Here is a 23,060-nt window from a genome sequence, read left to right as displayed (position 1 = left end):
CTGCAACCCAGCAGGACAACACAAACGCCCAAAAAAGACATAATTTGTAACAGAAAAAAATTAGCTAATTTACCAATCTGGAAGATACACCTTATTTTTTTAATACTATTTCTGTTCAAGACTGCACCACTAATAAGTAGAAGTTATTTCACTAAAAGTCATATTCTTTATTAGCTGTCTTGATGAAGACTTAATCTTTAAACCCTTTCCATCTGCAGCAATCCTATCACACCATCCAGTCAGCTTCTGTGGTTTTGGAACAATGGAAGCTAACCAGAGAGGTTATTGGTTGACTTGCGAATGTGGCACTTGCTTCTGAAGAGAACAGGGTAACACCATGTTGTTCCCAAGAATGAAATGAGAAGCCTAATTCTTCAACAGCCTCCCTCTGATAACCTCAGAAAGCTAAATTATACGTGAAAGTAAGACAAACAATGGGGAACAAAAGGAGAAATAAAAATTATGCATACTTCCTACAATTTCTATGTTCCTGAAATACTAGAAGAAACAAGATTTAAACGTCAAGGTGAACTTTTTACAATTTCAGTTTATACTTAGATGTAAGCAAGAAAACAAAAATGTCTGTTTGGTGCCATGCTTTTATTTAAATGAAAGGAAAAAACTACACTGTACCACAGAAGTAGCAATGACAATATTTTACAGCACAGCATTTGAAAAAAATATGGAAGCTATGCTCCATAGAAGTGGACAAGTAAGCACACAATACACTGTACATTTTTCAACAGTGCCCATTAAATCATAATTAAATAGCTGAATTTGGCTTTAAACAGCCAAATAATAAAAACTAACAGTCATACTAACATTAGAAAAAAAATTCAGTAGCTATTATGACTGTTAGAATATGAGATTTTGCTCCAAAACTAAGACAAGAGTTTGGCAATTCAGTCATAGCAACAATAACAATACCCCTGATGAAAGCACCAGTGTGTACTGAAAAGGTCAGTGATAAATACTGGCCTTTATGGAAAGCTTCCTTTTTTTTCTTTTTTTTTTAAATTTTATTTTTCTTTTTTAAACATGATCCCAACCAAAGACCCACTGTAATTAGAAAATTTGCAGGCTTAAAAAGGAAAAGCGCATCTAGCTTTACTTTTCCTGTATTAAGTAAAACTTAATACTGCGAGCAATGAAATTTTCAACTGCATTATTCACATTCTACTTTTAGACATTGCACAAATCCTTAACCTGTTGACAAACGTAGTTTTCATAATACATTCAGATACATTGAAAATTACTCAAAGAATTCCTGTCATCTATTTAAGCTCACTTTGATTAGATTGATTCTGTGTCTTTAGGGTGTTGCAAATCTTCAGTTAAATTATAGTACAGATTTTAGAAACTAAAAGCCTCCCACGATAAAACTTCATTTGAAGTTATTCACCATTTGTGTATCAATTAATTCCAACCTCCTGGTTTCTTGGATCACTGTATATTATACACAGTTTCATATTATTATGCAAGATGTTCCTACAATAGTGATCATAGGAACTGTCTAACAGGCAGAATGTGCAAACCCTCTTTCCCCCTTTTTAATATTATTTATATCCTATATACACAATATGTATACACTTGAAATATAAGAGTTACATATCCTGGTGATATACATGCAAACAGTAGGAATCAGCTAATCACAAATAGTTTTGAGCCACATACATATTAAACATGTATTTTAAAGTGTTTTTTTCTTTTTTTTTTTTACAATTTTAACAAATATACATAAATATAAGAACATAAATTACAGTAAAACTGACAGCATTTTTGAGAAAATGTTTATAACCCAGATGCATTGATGCCTAAGGCCTTAAAATAATTTAAAAAAAGTACTGTTCTAAACTGCTGAATGACATCTCATTCCTGTGCATCTGTCATAGGAGTAAATGAGCACATCGTAGTAGTTTCTCTCAAAGCAGTTTAATGAGAGAAACGCGAACATCGTTTTAGTCTCCCCATGAAACAGAATGGACTACATACTTACAGCACAATACTGTCTTATGTTAATGTAGTTGTCACAACACTGAAACAGAACAGAATCACAAATCATTCAAGTCGTTTCCTGAGAATGAGATTTTTTTTTCCCCCAACAAATCCTCTGGTGTACATTATCAAAATAGCCACAGATTTAGGGGAGGCTTCAAGTCTGTAGTGTTTTTTTGTTTTTTGGTTTTTTTTGTTTCTTTTTTTCAGAACAGTGCTATGTTAAAAGCAAATTATAAGATAAACAAACACTGAAACAGAATAGTGATCCATAAAATAATCAAACACTGTTTTGAAATAAAATGCAGCCCTTTATAAATAATACTGAAATATACCTAGAGTGCGTTTTTGTAAATGGTTGTACTATGAATTTATTGAAATGTCATTTAGGCATTTTTGGCTATATGTATTTAAACTCTCTAAGTGTCACAAGACATCATCTGTTAGATTGTGTCAAGAAAACAACTTACTATGACACACTGGTAATTCTCATCAGAAGTCTGTTCCCTTGAAAATTTATTCAAGTCTGAGCTGGTAGATCTGAAGGCAGGAAGAACAGACAGTGGCCTGGATCTTAAAATCAATGGGAATTAGATACATGACATCTGAAAGATCTGTGACCTAGTGACTTCTGTGATTCTTCTGAATGTTTTTAGTGTTCTGTCAGGCAAACATCAAGGACCTAGTTCTGAATGTTTCACAAGTTCCTATTCCTTCCTTGGAGAAGCTGTACCTGACTGTGTGCTCGCTCTTCATCTGGAACAATGCAAAATAATGCACATTTGCTTACACTGTTTTAGAGATCTACCAAATCTTTTTACTTTGCATTTTAATGGCATTATGAACATGCATGTGGTCAGTCATTACATCTCAGGCGGTAACTTTCTGAAACAGGAATAATTGCATCACCTAACTATACCCTGAGTTGTTAAATAATCCATTTGAAGGAAACTTCAAACAGTTCAAAGGTTTTTCCTTTACTGTTTAGTCTATAAGCGAATCACTATTATTTAATTGAAAAAGAATTATAAATACTCAGGGGAATTAATCTTGATTGTATTACAGCACACAAAAAGGATCTCATAGAACAAACCCACTGTTCTTCAGTGACATACAAGTTCTTATTTAGTCTTTACAGTAAGTCAGTATGCAAACTTGAAGGGTATTAAGAATATTAAGAAGTATTTCTTTAGTGGAAGAAAAAATATTTCAAGACAAGCACAAATACAAACATATAAGGCAACAGATGTAAAAAAATGTAGTTTGAGTCACTAAAGATGAACATTCAGTGCTTCAGTGTATCTAATAAAAATACAGAGCAAATATACTCTATATATTGTATTAGCACATACAAATCTCCACACAAGTCAGACATTTCCATAATCAATCATAATTATTCACCTCAGTGATAATCTTCTGCACTCCTAAACATTGTGTTTACATTCCAGTTGGATATGATAATAGAACTTGGTGTCCAGTTTTAAGTTCTAAGAGTCTTGTTGGCAACTAGAAATCTATTTCCTATAGGCAGTAAAGATGAAGTGCAAGTTTATCATAATTGTCTGAAGCAAATTTTTTTCCATCTATTATGCCTTGGTGGGTAAAAGTTTCTTAGGAGTTACTGGTCTCTTGGTTTGCCACAAATGGCTGTGAATAGTAATTGCATCAACACTGGCAGACAAAGTTTTAGCAGGTATGTGGCTAAACTGCTTCCTGTCAGAGTTGTATTTATACAGTCCCTCTATCATTTTCTTTGTGATAGATTTTGGACCTATTCCTGTTAATTTACTGATTTCTTCAGTATCAGGGCAGTATGTATATAGAGATCTGAACTGGCAGCCTGAATCCCGGAACAAGATTAAGAAATTATTGGCATCAGATTTTTCCATTTCCTGTAAAAGAAAGAAAGAAAGAAAGAAAGAAAGAAATTCACAATATGAATTTTGCATTGTAATTAGAAAATATTCAGACTAATTGGATTGTAGTTTTTAATTTCTTTTCTATCAGAGCTGAAACTTATGTATAACTCTTCCCACTTAAAAGACCTTTTTTTCAATCATTACAATTTGTTAAGATTCACAGATCTGAATTTTGCTAAGCTAGTCAGATGTCTTTCTCATGAAAAACCTTATTTATTTGGACAATTTCAGATAAACTCATTTAGCTATACCTCAGTAACAGACATCCTAACAAATACTTTGTAGACCAAATAAAATTTTTTTGATCCATTACATCAAGCAGGTCTAATAGTTGCATATTTGGGAATGGGAAATTTAGATATGTCTAGATGTGCCTGAAAGATGCTCTAGTGCTAAAATGGGGTTTTGGTCATCCCTAAATCCATTCGAGTTTGGTCAAACCATAAAGTCAATTCAAGTGCATTTAGCAAAAGTTCTTTATTAGCTGAAATCTTCAGATTCCTATTCCACCCAACACGACTTCTACAGGACTTAAGCCTTGAACACATACAGCTTCTACCAAGTGCCATAAGCTGCAACCTAGAGTTAAGCATGACCTTCTTACAACTGTTCTTTCCTGGGATTTTTGGAGGTTATTACACTCCCAGTTACTTGAACTGAAAGAGGCTGCCTTGATTTCTCACTTGTTATTTCCAAAAAGCAACAAAAAAGACAGAGAAGGCAGCATGGTTTGACTTAGATGTTTATACTTTTAGGGGATAAATATACTTACCTCCAGTATCTTTTTCTTTTGACCTTCATTTACTTTTCCAGCCAAGCAGCAATGTGCCAATGCATTCTGAATTATATACTTATTGGATTTAGCACTGGGTTCTTTGAAGAGCTTTGGTCCTATGGAGGAGGAATGACAACTCAGCTAAGTTAATCAATAAGCCAAGAAATAGTTACATTAAACATTGTGAAGCACTTCTGGTATGCATAAAAATACAAATCAGGAGTAAAAGAGAATTAGGCTAGAGACCACAAGTTTCACAAACAAGTAAAATGTTACTGAATTAGCTTACAAATGTGTCTTTCATTATTAAATAATTATTATTGGCACTCTTGGTAAATATATTTTCTCTCAGAGGACCTTTTCTATGAACAACAAAACGTTTTGTATTTTTAAACTAAAATTTCAGTCATCTATGAGGGAGAAAATTATTTCTTTTTCTTCATCTATACCCTGTGATTTCAAGGGTGAGAGGTATAAAAATGAAGCTGATGCCATGTCTCCTCTGTTTTAATTTCTGAAATATATGCATACTTCTATCAAGACCATTTGAAAAAAACAACATGTAAATACCAATTCCAGGTCTTAGAAAGGAACATAATATACAAGCAATTGCCAATTAAATTTAAGATTGTATCTCAGTTTGTCTATGCCTTGGGAAAAAAGGCTAGAATCAACACAAAAAAAGCTGTGTGAAATCTGACTGACAGTAAAGATACTAAACCACGTGAAAAAAAAGCCTTCTGTTCCATTCCCAGGAACTGTGCATTCCTTCATTTAAAAATAAGCTTTACATAAGAATAATTAAAAGATGATCTTCAGCACTATGGGTCTTCAGGAGAAAACTGAGCAAGACCACCCAGGCAAAGTCTCACTATCCCTCTTGTAATTTAATTTGACATTCACGTGGGACAAACTGACTGAGGTTTCATGGTTTAGAAGCAGGTAAGTACTCTCCATTTTCAGAATGAACACTATGCCTTTCCAGACTGTAGTCATTTTAGCAGAATGGAGAAGAGATTATTTTCAAAACCAACATTTGCCAGCACAGAGAGAGCTATGCAGCCCCATCAATCAAATCTGATCTTGCTATAAGTTTATTGAAAACACCTAATGTTATTTTAGTCTTTATCAAACAAAGTGTTAATAGGTGGGCAAAAATGGAGCTTTTATAATCCTGATGATGCAAGGTCTTTGCAATATCACGTGCTGTATATTAGGAGAAAATGTATGAAGACTTACTACATAATAAAGAATTAGATATCAGGTTGTAAAGTTTTTAATAAGCAGCAAAGAACTAAAAACTTTTCCTGCACAGAACCACTAATAGCCAGGTTTCTGAGCATTGTGGCCACTAACCTGTGTACTCTGTAGCAGAGGCAACTGAAGAGGTTGTAGATGCATTTTCCCAATCTTTTTCTCCGTTACGACTACCACAGCGACTTGGAGATAAGAATCCTTCCACAGACTCAGACCTAGACATTAATTTAAAAATCTATTTTAAAAAAATTACGATGTTCAGCAAAGAAGCTTTCTTATATGAAAGGAAGGCAAACTATATTAAGGTAGAACACAAGGATTTAAATTGTAGACTATGAAACTGAGTGTATGATATTTACAGTAGAAATTAATGGATAACTGAGTTCATGTTCTGGACAAATTACTTTGAGTGATGCAAGAAGCTAGTATTTAAGTGAGGTTGGTGCTAGTAAGTTTTTGAGCTACATCTGAGGGACAGAAACCTAACAGATATTCTAGGCTGTGGAACATTACTACTAAGTGGAAATTCAGTTACTTTTACATTGGTACTAGCAAAACATTGACACATCATGTAGCAAATAATCCAGTTCCTGATAGAATGATGAATGTGATGTAAAAATTTAGTTAATTTATACTTATTACAACAATTGGCAGTGAAAACTGCTGTATTTAGGACAGCAAACCAATTTCCTTTCTCATCTTTTTCACAAGCTGTAACTTCTGGCACTGTAATTCTTCAGGCTGTGTCAGTAGCCAATCATGAATAGCTTTGCACTTAAAGGTCTAAGCAAGATTGTAGTATTTTCTTAAATTATTACAAGATATTTAAAGTTTTTTTGATTGTGGCTACTGCAAAAGCCAGTCAAATTTTCAGCTTGAAATGAAAGCTTTTCTACTAACAAAAGAAGGAAAAAGAAGGTTTTATAATAGCATTTATCTACATGCTAACATCTAGCAAAATCATCAGTAGATTAAAATTAAATTTATAATATATTCTACAGCTTTGGTGATTAGCACTGGCATGAAGGAGATCTCAGAGGTACCACTAAAACTCACTCAGTGTGATCATCAAAAGACAAATCTGACACGAAGAAGAGGTGAAAGTATGGGTCTGGAAGGATACTGAAATTCTTTCAACTCTGTTGCTTTCAGCAGTTTGCACAGAATTTTATCATATTTTAAACCTCTTAAGGCTCTAAATCAAATACAAAACTAGAGGAAGATGTACTGTTCATCACAAGTGCTGTACAATTAAAACTACACAGATAGGGGTCATCTCCTTTAAAGTCTGTGTGGATAAGCTACATGAAACCTTTTCTAATAGCTAAAATAGCTGGAAGAAATCCCCCTCTCAATTAGAACTGATCAGTTTTTAAAAGATAACAAGAGATGTTAGGATACTTGGATAATTTCACTAAAATTCCTTATGTAATAACCAGTAAGTCAGTTCTCAAGACATCAGGGTAACTGGAAAGTCAACTGAAACCAGCTGGAGACATGTCAAGAGTTGATGAGTGAGTGATGCATAGTGGTCATGAAAACATGACATGATATTGTTACATGCAGTGCTCCTTATCAAACCCTTCTTCCTAGTTTGTCTTTCTTCCTTATTTCTTATCTATTTAAAAGTAGTATTTAGCTGAATATAATTAAGTAGCTACACAGAAATAATTTTCCTCAGAATTATAATACAGATTTTGTACATAAAATGAATTTTCTGTTATTTTTATAACCTTTAATTTCATTGTTAGGTGTTTTTTAATACAAAATACATTCAGGTGTTTGGAAAAGTCCGAAGTTCTAGTGAACAGTTAACACTTCCCTGGTATGACTTCTAAAGAGAAATAAAAACAGAAAAGAAACTTCTATATTAAAAAAAGAAAGAAGCTATGTAGCTACATGTAGCATACAGGTTTAATAAAATACCCACAAGTTAAGACTTAAATACAAGCAAGCAACTTAAAGAGGCTGTGTAAACAGCATTTTGTTTTGACCTCATTTATGGCTGCCCAACTGGTTTACTTGATAGAATTTGCGAAACAAATGATCATGGCTTGCTGCTCTAATGCCTGACAAGTGGAAACAACCCATGTCTCAAGTCAGGAAAGCATACCTGCTCTTGGAGTACACAACATATATACGACCTTTTGAAAATTCATGCAAGTTTTACATAATTGATTATAAAATTATAATAAATGAAACTCTTGTTTTAGCTTTACCTTGGTGTTCTCTTGCCTGACTGCACACTCTCATTGTCCCCTGTATTCAGCGATGCCAATGAAAGACTAGATACTGAAAAAACACGATAAAGCTGTGAACCTGGATAAAAACAAAGTTAAGGCTTATAAACCTATGCAAGTAGTATGAGTCTGTTCATTAGACCCAACACCAGCATCAGAAAGTCAGTAAGAGCTTTTCTGTAAAAGACTCTTACACCCATGTATGATGTACTTGCATAGGGGGTGCACTTCATCTAAATGCTTGCTGACACCCAAGCATTTACAGCCACCTGGGATGGTCTCAGACTAAGCATTACTGTGAAGCATGGACATGGGAATATTGGCACTATGCAAATCAAAGAATGCCATTGAAGTTAATAAGTTCTCATGAAACAGAGCTTAAAGAGACTTAATTTAAAGCTTGGGATGGATTCTTAGAAGGTGTTACAGGAATACTTTACACTGAAAGATGGAGGGAAGCAGCTACACAAAATGCAGCAGAATAACAAGGCTATACTCTGTTGTAACAAAAATGATCACAGAGCAGCCTAGTTGCTTTTTTCTAATTGTAAAGTGGCAACACTTCTTCCAATCATTACTGCAATTATGTGATACCTAAAAGAATGCTTAATTTTCCCACATCATTAGTGTTGCTATGTTCATAATTACACATGCAGTAGGTAAACAAGAAAAATAGAAAAAACCTCCAAGATATAGAACAGTAACTTTTCATTTTAATTTTGTCTGTATTAAGCAGGAGTTTAAGTATTAATAATCTCAATTTTATTTATTGATCTCTTATCTCTCAACTTTTACTCATTTTAGCTCTACAGGTGCAAGAAGAGATTGACAAAGAATACATGGGTCTGTATTAAACTTGCAACACACTGTTGCTTCCACTGGGTTTTCATACAGTTAACTTTTTTTGTTTGTTGATATATGTATGCATGCATAGCAGGTAGGTGGCATTCATCTTTTCACTTCAGTTAAGCAAATTTTGCTTTCCAGTTTGGTCACATGCTGCTTCAATTTAGCACAAGACACGAATAAATGCACGTGCTTGTTAGTACCAAAAACCAAGCTGGTGTTCTATCATGAACAGACTCTCTCCTCAAGAACATTTGTTACCTGGTGGACCTTTGATTGGAGTCTTAGGCGATTCAATATGATCTCTGTGAATAGATTTTGGACGTGGCTTTTTTTGTTTGATTGAGAGGGAACGTGGCTTTATGACAGTATCCATGTCTTCCATAAGCTTTAGTTGTTTCCTTCTCATATATTCCTGCTTAATAAATTCCCGCCGTGCTCGTTCATCCTCTTTCTTCTGACGTTCTTCTTCTGTCTTGCGTCTAAACAAGTTATCAAATACATTTAGCAGTGGAAACTCTCCAAATTAACAGTTTTTACCTAGCACAGTGAGGACAATGCAGGTATCAGATTTTTTAACCTGAAAATTCTCACACATTAATAAGAGGAACTTTTTTCTTTTTAACATTTTCAGACAGTTAAACTTTTTGGGATGCTGTTACTAGTAAAATCAAAACCATGTTTATTAGCTTTACTGCTGTAATTGAGTGAGCAGTGTGCATTTGTGCAGAAAGAAGCCCCAAGTGATGTGCTCTCCCTTAAAATAGAAAGTGCAGGTCAGGGCAGTGCTCTGAGGAGCTTCTCTCAGGCCAGTAGGCTTCGTCTGTCCAGCCTGAGCTACAAACTGATGCCACTTGCTGATTTTGCAGGACCAGCTGGCATGTGTCTTCAGCTGGGCTTGTCAGTGCATCTAACTCTAGGATTAAATATCCAGGATATTAAGATGCAACTTTTTGACGTGAAAGTTCCATTTTTATCTAAATCAGATATTTTTACATTCACTGTTACTGATCACTTGCATCAGGACATGTAGTTTTACCTTGTCTCTTCCTTCTTATGTTCTAGTTCTGCTTCCAGCTGCTGCTTTCGAAGCAGAGTCTCTCTTTCCCTTCTCAAACGCTTCTCCAATAATGCTGCTCGTTTCATTGCCATATCATTTTCTGCCTTTTGATCATCCTAGCAGCAACAGTATTTGAAGGAAAAGGACCCAAAAATATTAAGATCTCTAAATTCAGCAAATTATTTTTGCCAAGTCATTACACACTTAATTCTGTAAACTGGGTTGCAATACTCTAACATACTTTTGCAATACTTGAAGTAAGTTTATTTTAAAAGATTTTTTTTAAGACTACAAAAAACTTCTCATAAAGGAATTTTTTCTTCTAAGTCAAACATAAAATTCAACACTGATATGGGGAAACTTGCTAAGCGAAATATTGCAGTGTGGAGTCAGATCCCACACTGCATAAACTCCTGAATTCAGCTTTGGAAGATCCTACGTGCATGGAGATGAAGGTAATTTATCACAAAGAGCAGTAACTACGCAGCATGTAGAAGTAACTTCTGCTGATTGAGCCAGATATTTTGTTAGAACTGAGCAATGTTTCCAGACCAGAAAGGCACATCTCGGATACGTGGTACAAGATTTTAGGGTATTCCAAAATGGAAATTCAAAATCGTGATGGCTTCCAGTGTCTAGACGACTCTCTTACAAGGTACATTATAGTTAAAAAGTCTGTCTGAATATTAGTCTTTAATAAGACAAACAGGGAATCCTCCCAAATCTCAACTTCAAAAGGGAGTCTTGGAAGACTATACTCCTTAGCCAGCCAAGAGATGGAAAAAGGCTCTCTAAAGTGCAACTCAGAGAAATTCAACACTTAAAAAAAAAATGTAAACTGTTATGTACTTCAAAAACTTTTAGTTAAATTTAGGGGTGGGATAGGGAAGTGCAAGTGAGATGCATGCATGCTTCATTAAGGTCACCAAAGCTTAAATTAAAAATAAACGTACATTCAGCATGCATCTTCCTCACCAAAAACCCCAAGTATTCTGCCACAGCTATGAATGGAAAGGGATACTCTAGCACACTCAGAATTACAGTATGGTAGAATCTTACCACTCCTCTGATGCCAAATTAATAATCAAATACAAAACATATGCTTGCACATTAAGAGTTGCAGAACTATCTGCTCTGACTTGAAAGTCACTTTCAGTCACTACTGAAATCTGTATCGGAATTACAGAATTTCCCTTTCAAAGGAAGCTAATAGCAGACATACACATCCACTGCTTTTCTTACCTTAAAAAAGAATCCACAACACACTTTCTGGTCATCCTCAAGTTGTTCTCTATCACTCTCACCTTCATATTTCTCAACAGATACTTCATTTTTTTCTGGTGGCTTCAAGTCTGACAGAGAAACTTCAATTAAGCTAGCTGTTTTGGGAGCTGATGTTGGTAAAATTGGTTGGCTTAGCTGATCTTCATTTGGGGTGAGACAGACAGTTTCTGTGATAGGCTGCGATAATACTTCAGAAACATTTGATTCAATAGGCTTAATCTCCTTTTCCTCCAACTTCTGTTCACACTGTTTGGGCAATTTTGGTCCTTCTTCTTTTGCTACTTCTTCTGTAGGCTTGACTTCCTTCAAAAGATTTCCCCTTACCTGTGGTTCACCTATATGCTCACCATCATCTCCAAAGCAAACAAATGATCTAGTCTGAATGGGAACCTGACTTGGAGAAAATCTCCTCAAACGAGGAAGACTATCCACAGACCGTGGGGCAGTCAAGGTACGATTTAGAGGTGTTATTTTCAGTTCATTTGGCCTAGGAGTCCTTTGCATTTTAATGTGAAAAGAGGCACTCTTCCTGTTGGAAGACTGTGGAGATTGATGAGTAGAGCGAGGAGATTCCTGTGAGAAAGGTGCAACAGGAGATGGAGTTCCCATTTGTCTTGAGGAAGACTTAAAGTCCCGAATTTGCTTCTGAGGAGAAGGCTGAGGAGGAGAAATAACCCAAGCCTGCTGCTCTCTCATTTGCATCAACATCTCCTGTTGAAGAGACAGACGTTGCATTTCTTGTTGTAGAAAGTGTAGGGAAGAATTTAGTTTTTCAATAGATTTTGTATATTCTAAGATATCTCCTTCATTAAGATTTTCTTCCGAGGGGCTTGCTAAATTCCATTGCTTTTCAGCATCTGTAGGAGTAGCAGAAGACTTTAACCATTTGCTATGAGAATTTTCAGGGTTTTCTTTTATTGATTCTGAAGACTTACTTGTTTGTTCATCTGATTTTTGAGCTTCTTTTTCTTTCAAACGATTACTGTCAGTGAATACCTTCTCATCTTCAGCTCCTGCTGCTTCTTCTCGGAGGGGTGATACTCCATCACCTTTCTTTTTAACAACATTAAGAAATGCTGTTCTTCCCATTTTCTGCCGCTGCTTTGTGAACGCAGCTTCAACTTTCTTCTTCTGTGCTTCAATGGCTCGCCTCTTTTCCTCTAGCTTCATCCTAAGATGCACCATTTCAGAAGCCAGTAACTGTGTAGTGTCTCTTCCTTGAGGAACAGATGTCTCCTCAGGAATATGAGTCCAAGCAACCACATGAGGGATGTTCAGCTCAGAACCTTCTGGTGTGGTTTTCTGAGAACTGCTTCCACTGCTTCTGCTATCTGTGTGATTCAGCTTCCTGAATTTCTGCTCTGCAAAGCTAGTCATTTTAACCCCTGAACTTGAAGAAGCACTGCTGCCTGCCTGTGATTTAGTACTTACTGAGCTGGGACAGGGACTTAACTGATCTCTGTGATTGCTAGCTCGGATGTCATAATCCTGGAGAAATTTAGATGGTTCTTCCATGTCAGAGTCCATGCTTACAGTATAATCTCTCAAAGAAGAATCCTCATCCATAGTCTCTGGAATATCTTCTGAAGGGACATGTATTCCAGTATCTACTTCTGTATTGTCAGTCACAGGACTCAAAGCACCTTTTGTGTCTGTAATTATATCAGGGGTGGACTGATTTGGTTTAATGTTTGAATTCAAGATGCTCATTTCCTGATTGTGAAGAAAGAACCCATTTGTAACTTGGTCTGGTTGGATAACTCTGGGAGATTTTTCAGTGTCATGAATTATCTGCAAAGCCTCTTCAATGCTTGGTGTTGCAATCTGATTGCCAAAATCATCCAAAACTGCCCTGTTTTGCAGAGCTCCATTTGGAAACCTGTAGCTCTCGTTGGCATTTCTTTGATTTGTGTTAAGAGACTGATTGGCCTTTGTGTCTTTATGAGCTATCACGTCCTTTTCTTCTTCAATATTTTCATTTTCCTCTTCTCCATTTACTGGTTTGAAGGACAGATTCTTCCTGCTATGTTTCGGCACACGGTTGACACTTAGTGTAAGGCCTTCATTGCTCACAGATCTGGTAATGCCTTTGTTTGGAGTAGTTACAGGAATGCTTTTTTCTTTGTCAAAAGAAATGTCAAATGAAACTCCATGTAATGATGACCTAATAGAGATAAAAATAAAGTTGGTAACTGAGCAATCATTAATAATAATAATGAAATATTGACATTCTGTTTTAAGATTATATTAAGACTGTACTATTAAAGGCACTGTTAAGAGTACTGTATTTTCCTAGCTTCGTATGCAAACATAATACATAAAAATGCACATAAAATAGAACATAACATTTTCTTTAGAAATAGCCAATGCTTTTTATTAGTTTTGAACTTCAGGACTTTAACTTTGCACTTCAGGAATATAGGAATTGCCATAGGAGATCAGGAGGAAGGTGTGAAAAGATACACAATTTTACTTACTGAATAGCCCACCACTTTTATTTCAGTTTACACCCTACAGATTAAGGGCTTATGACTACTTTAAGTGAAAAACAAAACATTAAGCTTGATTGTTCTTACTATCCACAAAATAATACAAGTTTAAGTACTACTGAGCTCATTGGCCACATGACTCTTACAACTGTTGATTGCATGAGTAAATGTAAACCTGCTTAATGCCAACAATTCAAGTATCTCAAATATACCTCATTTTAATGTAAAAAATGGATTTCTGAAGTTTGCTTCCTATTACTGAGTTCTTAATCTGTGATACAGATTTATCTTTCTTTTTCTACTTTTGCAAGTCACTTATAAGGGCTCTGATTATGGGATTCTGAAAATCCAAACTACAATGGAGCATTTTTTACTATTTAAGACCAATACATAATAATTTTTTAACCAACTCCTATTGTAAGACTACTTACCTTTTTTCTTTGGGCCAGGTCCCTACATAACCATCTACGTAAGACATTGATGTGGACCTTCGGATGACTCCTAAGTGAAATTAAAATAGAACCCAAGTTAACTGCTATGAGAAGTGATTTTAACATGGTCTGCTGTTACTTTAACAAATTATTTTGCTTCACTGCCTAGAACACTGTAATGGTAATAATACTGTTTTTATATTAAGCATACAAAGTAGAGCAACTCAGTCAAGTTCATCCTGAATATACATTATAGCCCTCATCCCTCAAAGAATTTCCTATTAAGTAAAATAAGCTAAAAATACTATTAACATATACAAATACTACAAATACTTTTTGAAAGCCATATTCCATATAATCAAAGCAGAAGTCAAATAAAAAAAATAAAATCCACAACGTAAGAGGTACAAACACAGACTTCTCATTTGTAGATTTTATAAATTACAGAACTCATCCATTAGCCTTTCATGTAAAGCTCTCCCAGTAATTTCTGCATAAATAATGTTTGAATAAATATAAGCAGGATAGCAATTTAGTCAGAAGCAACCCTGTCTCATTGCCTCTTCCGCCCATTTGTAAATTGTTACCTGGAACAGATGAATAAGGCTGCTGGGGTGTATGCAGTTGGTGAGATGGTTTATAAGTTGGACTCTCCAATCTATAAAGCAAGAGACATTAACTTATAAGAAATACACCAAAAGCCACATAACAAAAGGACAACCAGACTTTGTGCCTTGGGCCAACACAAAAACAGATTTATTTTTTGTGACAGGGAGGAATGTGGAGTATAATTCTTCTCTTGAAACACTAATTTATTAAGTAGAGAACATCATTATTACCTTTAATTAGACCTATTGCAGATAGACACAAAAAGTAAAAAATGTATTTCTCCTACATAAATGGCCACATAGCAGTGTTTGGTTAACATACTTGTCTCCTGATTTATTTCATGTAAATGTCATTATTAGAAGGTTCTCATTTTTAGGTTTGATTTAGCAAAAACCCCAAACATCAATATTAACAAAATGAGCCAGTTCCTGCTAGCCTCAAAACTGAGTGACTGCAGATAATATCACCCACTTTTCATGCAAGTCTCTTTTCAGTTGTTTAGTCTGAAACATCTACTTTGAGTCTGGACTGCAATATGCACTAAAAGTGTATAAAGGAGATTTTGTGACAGACACAACTTTATAAATGCAAATAAGATATTCACTACTAAACAAGTAATTACAAAGATTTTCTCTGTTTCTACTGACAATAGATACTTCTTTTTTTTTTTGTTCATAGAGAAAGGCTGTAATAGATTAGCTGTGTTAATCCAGAATAGGATTCACATAATTCAGTGTTGTGATCAAGGTGCTTCTTCAGGATCAGTATAAAGACACATACACAAAGATGGATGTACTTGTATGTAAAACATCTCTAAAGAAGGCAGACTTCAAAAATGTGCTGGATTAAATCCTTTCATGTTTTGAATTTTGTACCTGAGTTGAAAAGCACACTCCCAATCTGCCCTTTTCAACCAGTAATTTTAAAAATATTTGTTTAGGGCTTTTATAGTTTCTAAATAACATTTATGGAAATATTCAGGTCAGCCGAAGAAAAATACTGTTGTTTTACAATCTCCAAAAACATATTTCATAAATATATATAAAATTATTCAAAATAGGTTCTCTGACATTCCTGATTTTTGTATTAATAGCACTACACACTAGCTACATGGCATCTCTGTTTTAAATAGCATTTGAGATTTCTGTGAAAATTTTTAAATCATTATGTCTGTAAGTCATCTTAAAAAAACCCCATGTATTCAAAATTTCATCCTGCAGTCTGTGAAAATTTGCTACCACAAAGAAAATCTCTACAATTAATTTTTCCTCAATAAAACACTGACTTTGGCACCATGACTGTGGTTCCATGGCAACCTCAGACATCATAACTGCTTGCTGCCACAGTCCCACTCTCTCCTCTGCACTGGACTGGCTCTCCATCCAAACCTCTGACTCATTTCCCTAAGTGAAGCCAGCAGAAAAACACTCACTTTTTCCAACTGGGTTATTTTTTTTGGTCTTTGTACGCTGAAAAGACAACGTCTAACACTCAAGCGGCAGTAACATGCAATTAGTGCAAGAAGGCCAGGACCATAACATCTGGCAGTCAGGTCTGTTCTGCTAGTGGACCTGCACATTCCTACCATCTGAGATAAATTCTTGGGCCCTTCCTTTGTCCTACAATGCAGTGAACTATCATCAAGTTGGATGAAGTACATGGGTGTCCGAGGAAAGACACAGCTTTCTCTATTACCCATGGATTGCTCTCATAATACTCTAACACATTCATCACTTGCAGAGACAAGAGCTAGGACAATATGCAATCCACCACCCATAAGGGTTCACCATTATTTTTACTTTACCTCTGAACATGTCTCCAGAGACATGAGCATTATTACAAAATACACTGGGGTCAACTTACGAGACTTATGGGTTAAATTTGGAATAGTAATGGCACTAAGAATTGTAAAGGCTTTTGTAAGTGGTTATGAATTGAAGTCAGATGCTTATCATAAAACATCTAATCAGTCCGCTTCAGTTTAGAGGCCAAAACCATCTGCACAAACAAAATCTACATGTTTAGAGAAAAGGCAAATTTATTTGGATGAAACAGACACTATGTCACTGACAGAATTTGTCAGACTAGGGATGAATGTATGGCTAATGGCTTCAGCAGCTCCACATGGAACTGAAGGGAATGAGGAGACCCCCTAACACTTCTCTGCTGGAGGGTAAGGGCTGTTTCAGAAGCCAGCAAGCCATCAGTGGCAAACATGACCTGCACAATATGAACAGGTTGTCTGCTATGCAACTGGGAAGTGGAGGAAATAGCTGAACTATGGGGTCTTCCACAAAATTCTACAGATTTTATTTGGTAACTCAATCCTTGAGCACTGCAAAAAGGCAACAAAATGACATGAAAATTTGCTTTTAATTTTTAATAGAAAGGAGAAGACTGTGAAACAGTACTAGTGATTCTCTGACATTATTACCTGGCTACAAAATCAGAACCAGATGGGCCATCCACATAATTTCTTCTGTTAGCATTCAAGCTGTGAGCAGAAGCTGCATCTTTTGCAGGTTCAGCTGCCAGAAAGAACAAAATTCTAGTTACCATAGCTTAGTATTCAGTTAAAATCCATAGTAGAAAAGCTGTCTGAAATAATCTGAAGTAATGATTTCAAAAACTTGAAAGAATTTCATTAGTTCCATTATTTAGGGTAAAATGCAGTAACTTCCTTTCAGCTTTACCTCCTCCAAAGCTCCCATATTGACATTAAGGAAATGGAGAATGACAACAATTACTAGAAAAAGCAAGTGAGGAAACCATAAAGAAAAAAACTGAAAAAGAGCCACAAAATTAAAAGCAAGCAATCTTTTCAGCAAAAATCAATAACCTCAAATCGTCAGAATGATTTTTCAGCTAGAAAATAGTATTTTGGTCATATCCTAAATTAGTTAGCAATATTTAAAATTATAAATCAGATTTGTATTTGTTATAAAGTGTATAAATGAAAAAAGGTATAAAGGCCACACAATGAAAATCTCTTCCCTAGCTCTTAGAGAAACAATTACAGCACTACTGGATGAATCTTTAAGTTACTGTGACTCTGGATTCACTAACATATCTCAAGATATACCTGGCAGGTGGATTTTCAAATTTGACAATTTACTGATTGAAGACTGAACCTAGGCACAACATGCAAAAATTAAAATAAACTATCTGTTCACTTTTCCCAGAGTTATATTTCTGTTTCTTTCTCTTGGTACCTTCTCTGTGCAATACAAGCTCTTCCAGATGAATTGTATTCTTGGCTCCTTATTATGTTTGTAATCCCCCATACATGGATTCCCTTGTTTAGGTCAAGGAAATTTGCAAGTGATTATACCACAACAATGTACATGATTTTTTGGTAATAGACAACAAATTCTAATTATGATTTATGAGATGAGATGAAGATGAGGAAAGAGTACTTTGCTCCTTCTTTCGGGGGGTTGTACAGCACAAAATCCTGTTAATGAAAACATTCACTATATTTGTGAACACAATGACAATCTGTACACATACATATTAAACACCTGCATATTAGAACTGATCCTTCATATAATTACCTTGGGGATGCACAACAACACGAGGTTGTACAAATGATGGCTTCACCACTTCAAACCACCAGAACAATTCTGCCATGAACACCATGTAGTTGCTCTACCCAAAGGAAAAAAAAAAAAATATATATAAAAAATTATGTTAAAACACAAGCCTGCAAATGGATTAGGCAGCATTCAGGATATGCCTCTGCATTCATCCAGTTTACAATCTCTTCTCTACCAATTTCTTAGAAAATAAAATGAGATCAGCAAGACTGACCTGTAGCACCAACTATCTAACACACATAACTTGACCAGACTGTAACCGTTTGGGTTGAAATCCTTCATAATAAGCATATGCTTTGGCCTGATGTCTCGCAGGCAGGACAGAGAGGTACAGCATAGGTGGAAAATGAAGTCTGTCAAAAACATCAGCCTTTTCCATAACGAGTAGTGAAAACCTGGTTTTGCAAGGATATGCAATAAAAGTTTCAGGACTTTTTAACATGAAAAACTCTGGCAGCCCTTTCTTCTACTGTAGGAATTTTTTGTCTGAGGTAGGCCTTCGTGTCAAGTATGTGCTTTCTGCCTTATTTGTGAAGATCTACCCAAAATTCTAAATTTTTAATGCAAAATAAAAACCACCAGCAGCTTTTGTTCAATGCAGGCTAGAACAAAGTTTTGGTTCCAGAGGTTTACGAACACTTAATCTATTGCTGACACATCTTCCTGCTGTATTTTCTCATACACAGCTGTGAAACACAGAAGTGTGAGCCAGATTCAACACAAGGGGAAAAAAAAGTGGAAAGGAAGAAAGAACTGGGGACATGAACTACAATAAAAATACAGATGGAGAGGAAAACCAGTCAGAAGGAACAGCAGCAGTTTCTGCTCTAAGGGCATATAATAAGAAGAACAAAACACCAGGTTTGTTGACTATGAATGCTGAAGGGCTCAGAGGCCGAATTATCATAGTTCTAAACTGCTACATCCACTTGGTTCAGTGCAACCTCATATTTGGAAATACCAACTGAATGAGATCAACCAGCATCCAGGCCTGAGCTGACTCAAGCAGGTGCACAGACTTTAGGTTTGTGTCACCAGTCTTAGGAAGCCTCAAAATGTACACAATGCAAACCTCTACTTAGGCATCGAATTGGGAAACCATAGTTAAACAACTTCTTAAAACAGTTTAAAGAAACTCTTTCTACAGTAAAACCCAGTAACATCTAGCTAACAATACTTACAAAAGCAAGTGTCCTTAGTCACTTTTTCATGTCATTAACACTGAATAATTTCTAATATCCGGTTTATTTTCTCCACTTCATGCTATTTTCATTTAACATTTCATACAGCTTAAATGGGAAAACATAAATTAACAAACTTGTTGGTTTAATTTTTACAAACTAAAAACAACTTGCAACTTATGAACTAATTTTGAAACCCAGAAATATACTTCCATGTGACCTTTTTAAAAAGAAGTCTTTATTACTATCTGGGCCTATAAAACTTTATGTACTTGAGGAAAACAGCATTTTGACACTGAACTATCAGATACTTTTTCCCTTTTTATTTTTCTTTAAGAATGAAAAAAATCAAACCTTTATCTTTTAAAATTGAATTTCTTGCTACAAAAAATTAACTACAGCTTTGTGCCCATGTGAAATAATATTATATTTTACGACACCAATTTATTCTGTTGAAATGCTGCATTTAATAGCATGACTGTGTTCTGAAGGACTCAGACATTCCTTCTGAGAATATCTTCTATGCAGTCCTGAACTATTCCTAGACAGCTTGTTTTTTCAAAATCAACAGAGTGGTATTTCCTGAAGCAGAAATTAAACTGTTGGCTGCACAGCCTGTTTAAAACTCGGGCTCCTTTAGATGTCTGATGGTAAAACATCACAACAGAAAATTCATTTTCTCCCAGGTTATTATTAGTCAGAAAGGGTCATTAATAATAATGATCAAAGGGGAAGACTGATGGTTAATAACTTAATATTTTGGAAAAACTAACTGTGGGTCTGCAGTAATCCTGCTACCCAGGACTAGAAAGAATGTACATAGATGATCAATAGATTTTACCTTAATTATGCTGACAAGAGTTCTAATAGCTTGTCACATGATTATCACACAAAAATATTCAGAAGTGTAACAGTATTCCAATAGTACTAAAAATAAACTAAGCTCTGAGCAGTTCAGACTGGCTCAAAACCACTGAACAGCAGATGGCAGACTTGCAGCTTCATAGATGCTTTCATTTGCTAAACACTGATTTACTTTTTCCATTTAATATTTGCAGACTGTTCATTAGTTGCATATATTCAGCTGCACTACTGGTTACATTTTACCTACTGTGTTTTCTGCTTCAGTAAAATAAAAATCTTTCTGTCCACCAGATTTCAGAAGATTATCTTATTCCCATATTCTGAGTACAAAATCTAAGGTCATTACTTGCTTCTGTAACAAAGGGAGATGTGAGCTAGCCTGCTTTATAAAATTTTGTACAAAAGAGATACATTATTTTATTATCTCTATTCCCCCTCCACAATTTAAAAAACACAATTATTTTGTAAATCCTGTTAGCTAACAGAAATTACAAGTCCAATCAGGCAACTTAAATTATATCCTTCTAATATTTACAGGTTTTAGATTTCCACATTCATAGAATATTAACTACAAGCTTGTATATACCTAAATGACACAAATAATTTGTAATCAGGTTTGAAAAAATTGAATGGAAAAGCATTTTCCACTGAATGGAAAAGCACTAAAATTGACCAGAAAGATGCTCCTAGGAATTTTCTCAAAATGAGCATAAAAATACACTGCAAAATTTGTATCATGATGCACATAAAAATTTCTGTTTAGCAGCCCAGTTACCTCAAACACAAATCTATAGTTTATGTGTTACGAAAGTGCTGACATAAACGTATTAAGATTAAAGAAAACTGGAATGTTTCAAACTCTCTGGAAAAGGCCAAATTACACTTCTGTGTATGATCCATGCACTACCAGTTTGTCATATCTCCTGCCACAATAACTCAAGTTGAAAACTCCAGTATGTCTTATTTCAGACCAGAACAAAGAATTAGGTAAACAGGCTGGTTAACAACAGTAATCCATGCTGCTTCCCTTTAAATAATAAGTCAGGAACATTTGGTCCCTCTCAGGAGAGAAATATTCTCTTAAGGAACTGTTCCCTGGTTGAATCCTATTCATTCCTGATCCCAGATACTTTGAACCAGCCAGATGGGAATTAATCCCTGGATGGACTCCCACCGTACGTATCTAATTGCCTCACCAAACACAGCCAGCTGCTCTCCCAGGTCCCTAGGGAGTGCTACACGCACTTACAGGGGCTTCATCTCAAGTTCAGACTTGGGTGAGCAGTCTGACTGGCAATGCTTGTGGTTTTTATTTAAATCAAGATTGAAGGAAAAGCTGCACAATACTTGTGGACACTGTGTAGCCCTTAATTTCTGGGATTTATCTATTTGACATATTTGAACACTATCATATCACAGAGGACACAGTTCTGATTATAACTTCTGCTTATGTTGTTTATGAAGTCACCATTAACATGACATCAGAAAATGCAAGTATTCAGAAAGTTCAAATACAATAAATATTTTTAGTATTTAAAAAAACCTTTAGATATAATCTCCTGTTCAATTCAGCAGTGAAAGAAAAAGAAGAAAAAAGGAAGTTCTGGAACCAGCATCTCCATTTGTCCTACTGAGCCTTTGACAGCACAAATGCTTGTTCTGTCTGCTCGGGCTAGTAACTAAATGCCAAAATAAGGTACCTATTCCCTGTGCTCAGTTGTGATTTTGCAGAGTTTAGAGTCTGCCCCACATTTAGGTCAGAGGAATGCCTTTCACAGATGAGAGATAATCACCATTTCTCAGATTTGCTCCATTTCACATTCAGAAAGCTTCATTCTGTATTCATCTGTCTTCTGCAGCAGACTCTACAGTTATCAGAGAACAGCAGCCAAAGAGAGAAGCCCTCAGGCTGAGTGAGGGGCAGCACATCAAAGTCTCCCAGGAACCCAGCGGCTGTAGAGACTTGCGGCCCTGGTGAATCCCCAAGAATCCACACACTGAGAATAGCAGGATGCTAGTGTCAACAGTGGGTTGTATAACGCTCACCACAACATAAGGGCAGTAGCTGCTATATGCAGACAAAGAGTACATGATTCTATGTATAGACACCCCTAAAGAGACAGGTGACTCTTGGAGCGCCTTTATGGACACTTTTCCAGAAGTGTGTCAACTGATTCAGTGCCCAGTTCCTATGTGAGCTCTCAAATCATGGTAAACATAGAATAATTCAAGTCTGCCAGTATGCTCTTTGACAGTTAATCTCATAAATGACTTGTTCTGAGGTCTGAACCCTGTGGTCCTACTAGAACAAACTAGCACATAATTATCTAAAAATATCAAGAATATAATCATATACAACTAAAGATGTATTTTTCCTCTGTTAGAAATACTTTCAACATATAGCTCACATGACAAATGGAACATGTGACATGCATTTTTTTCTTTCTAGTCAGCATCCAAACATGTGCCTTACATCTTTTCAGGAATTACGCACAGCAAGAGACCTTTATTCAA

General features: G+C 35.5%; 1 protein-coding gene across 4 annotated transcripts in view; it reads right to left on the bottom strand.

Annotated features, from left to right (window-relative positions):
- Positions 1-581: 581 nt before the first annotated feature.
- CAMSAP2 (calmodulin regulated spectrin associated protein family member 2) overlaps positions 582-23,060 on the bottom strand; it is a 79,242-nt gene continuing 56,763 nt past the window's right edge. For 2 of the 4 annotated variants that reach the window (XM_051625018.1, XM_051625020.1), the window contains 11 exons: positions 18,460-18,553; positions 17,340-17,433; positions 14,884-14,954; positions 14,297-14,366; positions 11,335-13,540; positions 10,072-10,208; positions 9,294-9,514; positions 8,166-8,265; positions 6,046-6,161; positions 4,687-4,805; positions 582-3,887 (listed from right to left, as the gene is read on the bottom strand). In XM_051625018.1, the coding sequence (XP_051480978.1) occupies positions 3,582-3,887; positions 4,687-4,805; positions 6,046-6,161; positions 8,166-8,265; positions 9,294-9,514; positions 10,072-10,208; positions 11,335-13,540; positions 14,297-14,366; positions 14,884-14,954; positions 17,340-17,433; positions 18,460-18,553 (3,534 nt within the window). In that variant the 3' untranslated portion in view covers positions 582-3,581. The remainder of the gene's footprint in view (positions 3,888-4,686; positions 4,806-6,045; positions 6,162-8,165; positions 8,266-9,293; positions 9,515-10,071; positions 10,209-11,334; positions 13,541-14,296; positions 14,367-14,883; positions 14,955-17,339; positions 17,434-18,459; positions 18,554-23,060) is intronic. The other 2 variants (XM_051625019.1, XM_051625021.1) reach the window with 1 other exon arrangement.

The sequence above is a fragment of the Apus apus genome, chromosome 7 (genome assembly GCF_020740795.1).
Source record: "Apus apus isolate bApuApu2 chromosome 7, bApuApu2.pri.cur, whole genome shotgun sequence".
NCBI lineage: Eukaryota > Metazoa > Chordata > Aves > Apodiformes > Apodidae > Apus > Apus apus.
This window is presented reverse-complemented; position numbering and strand designations above follow the sequence as displayed.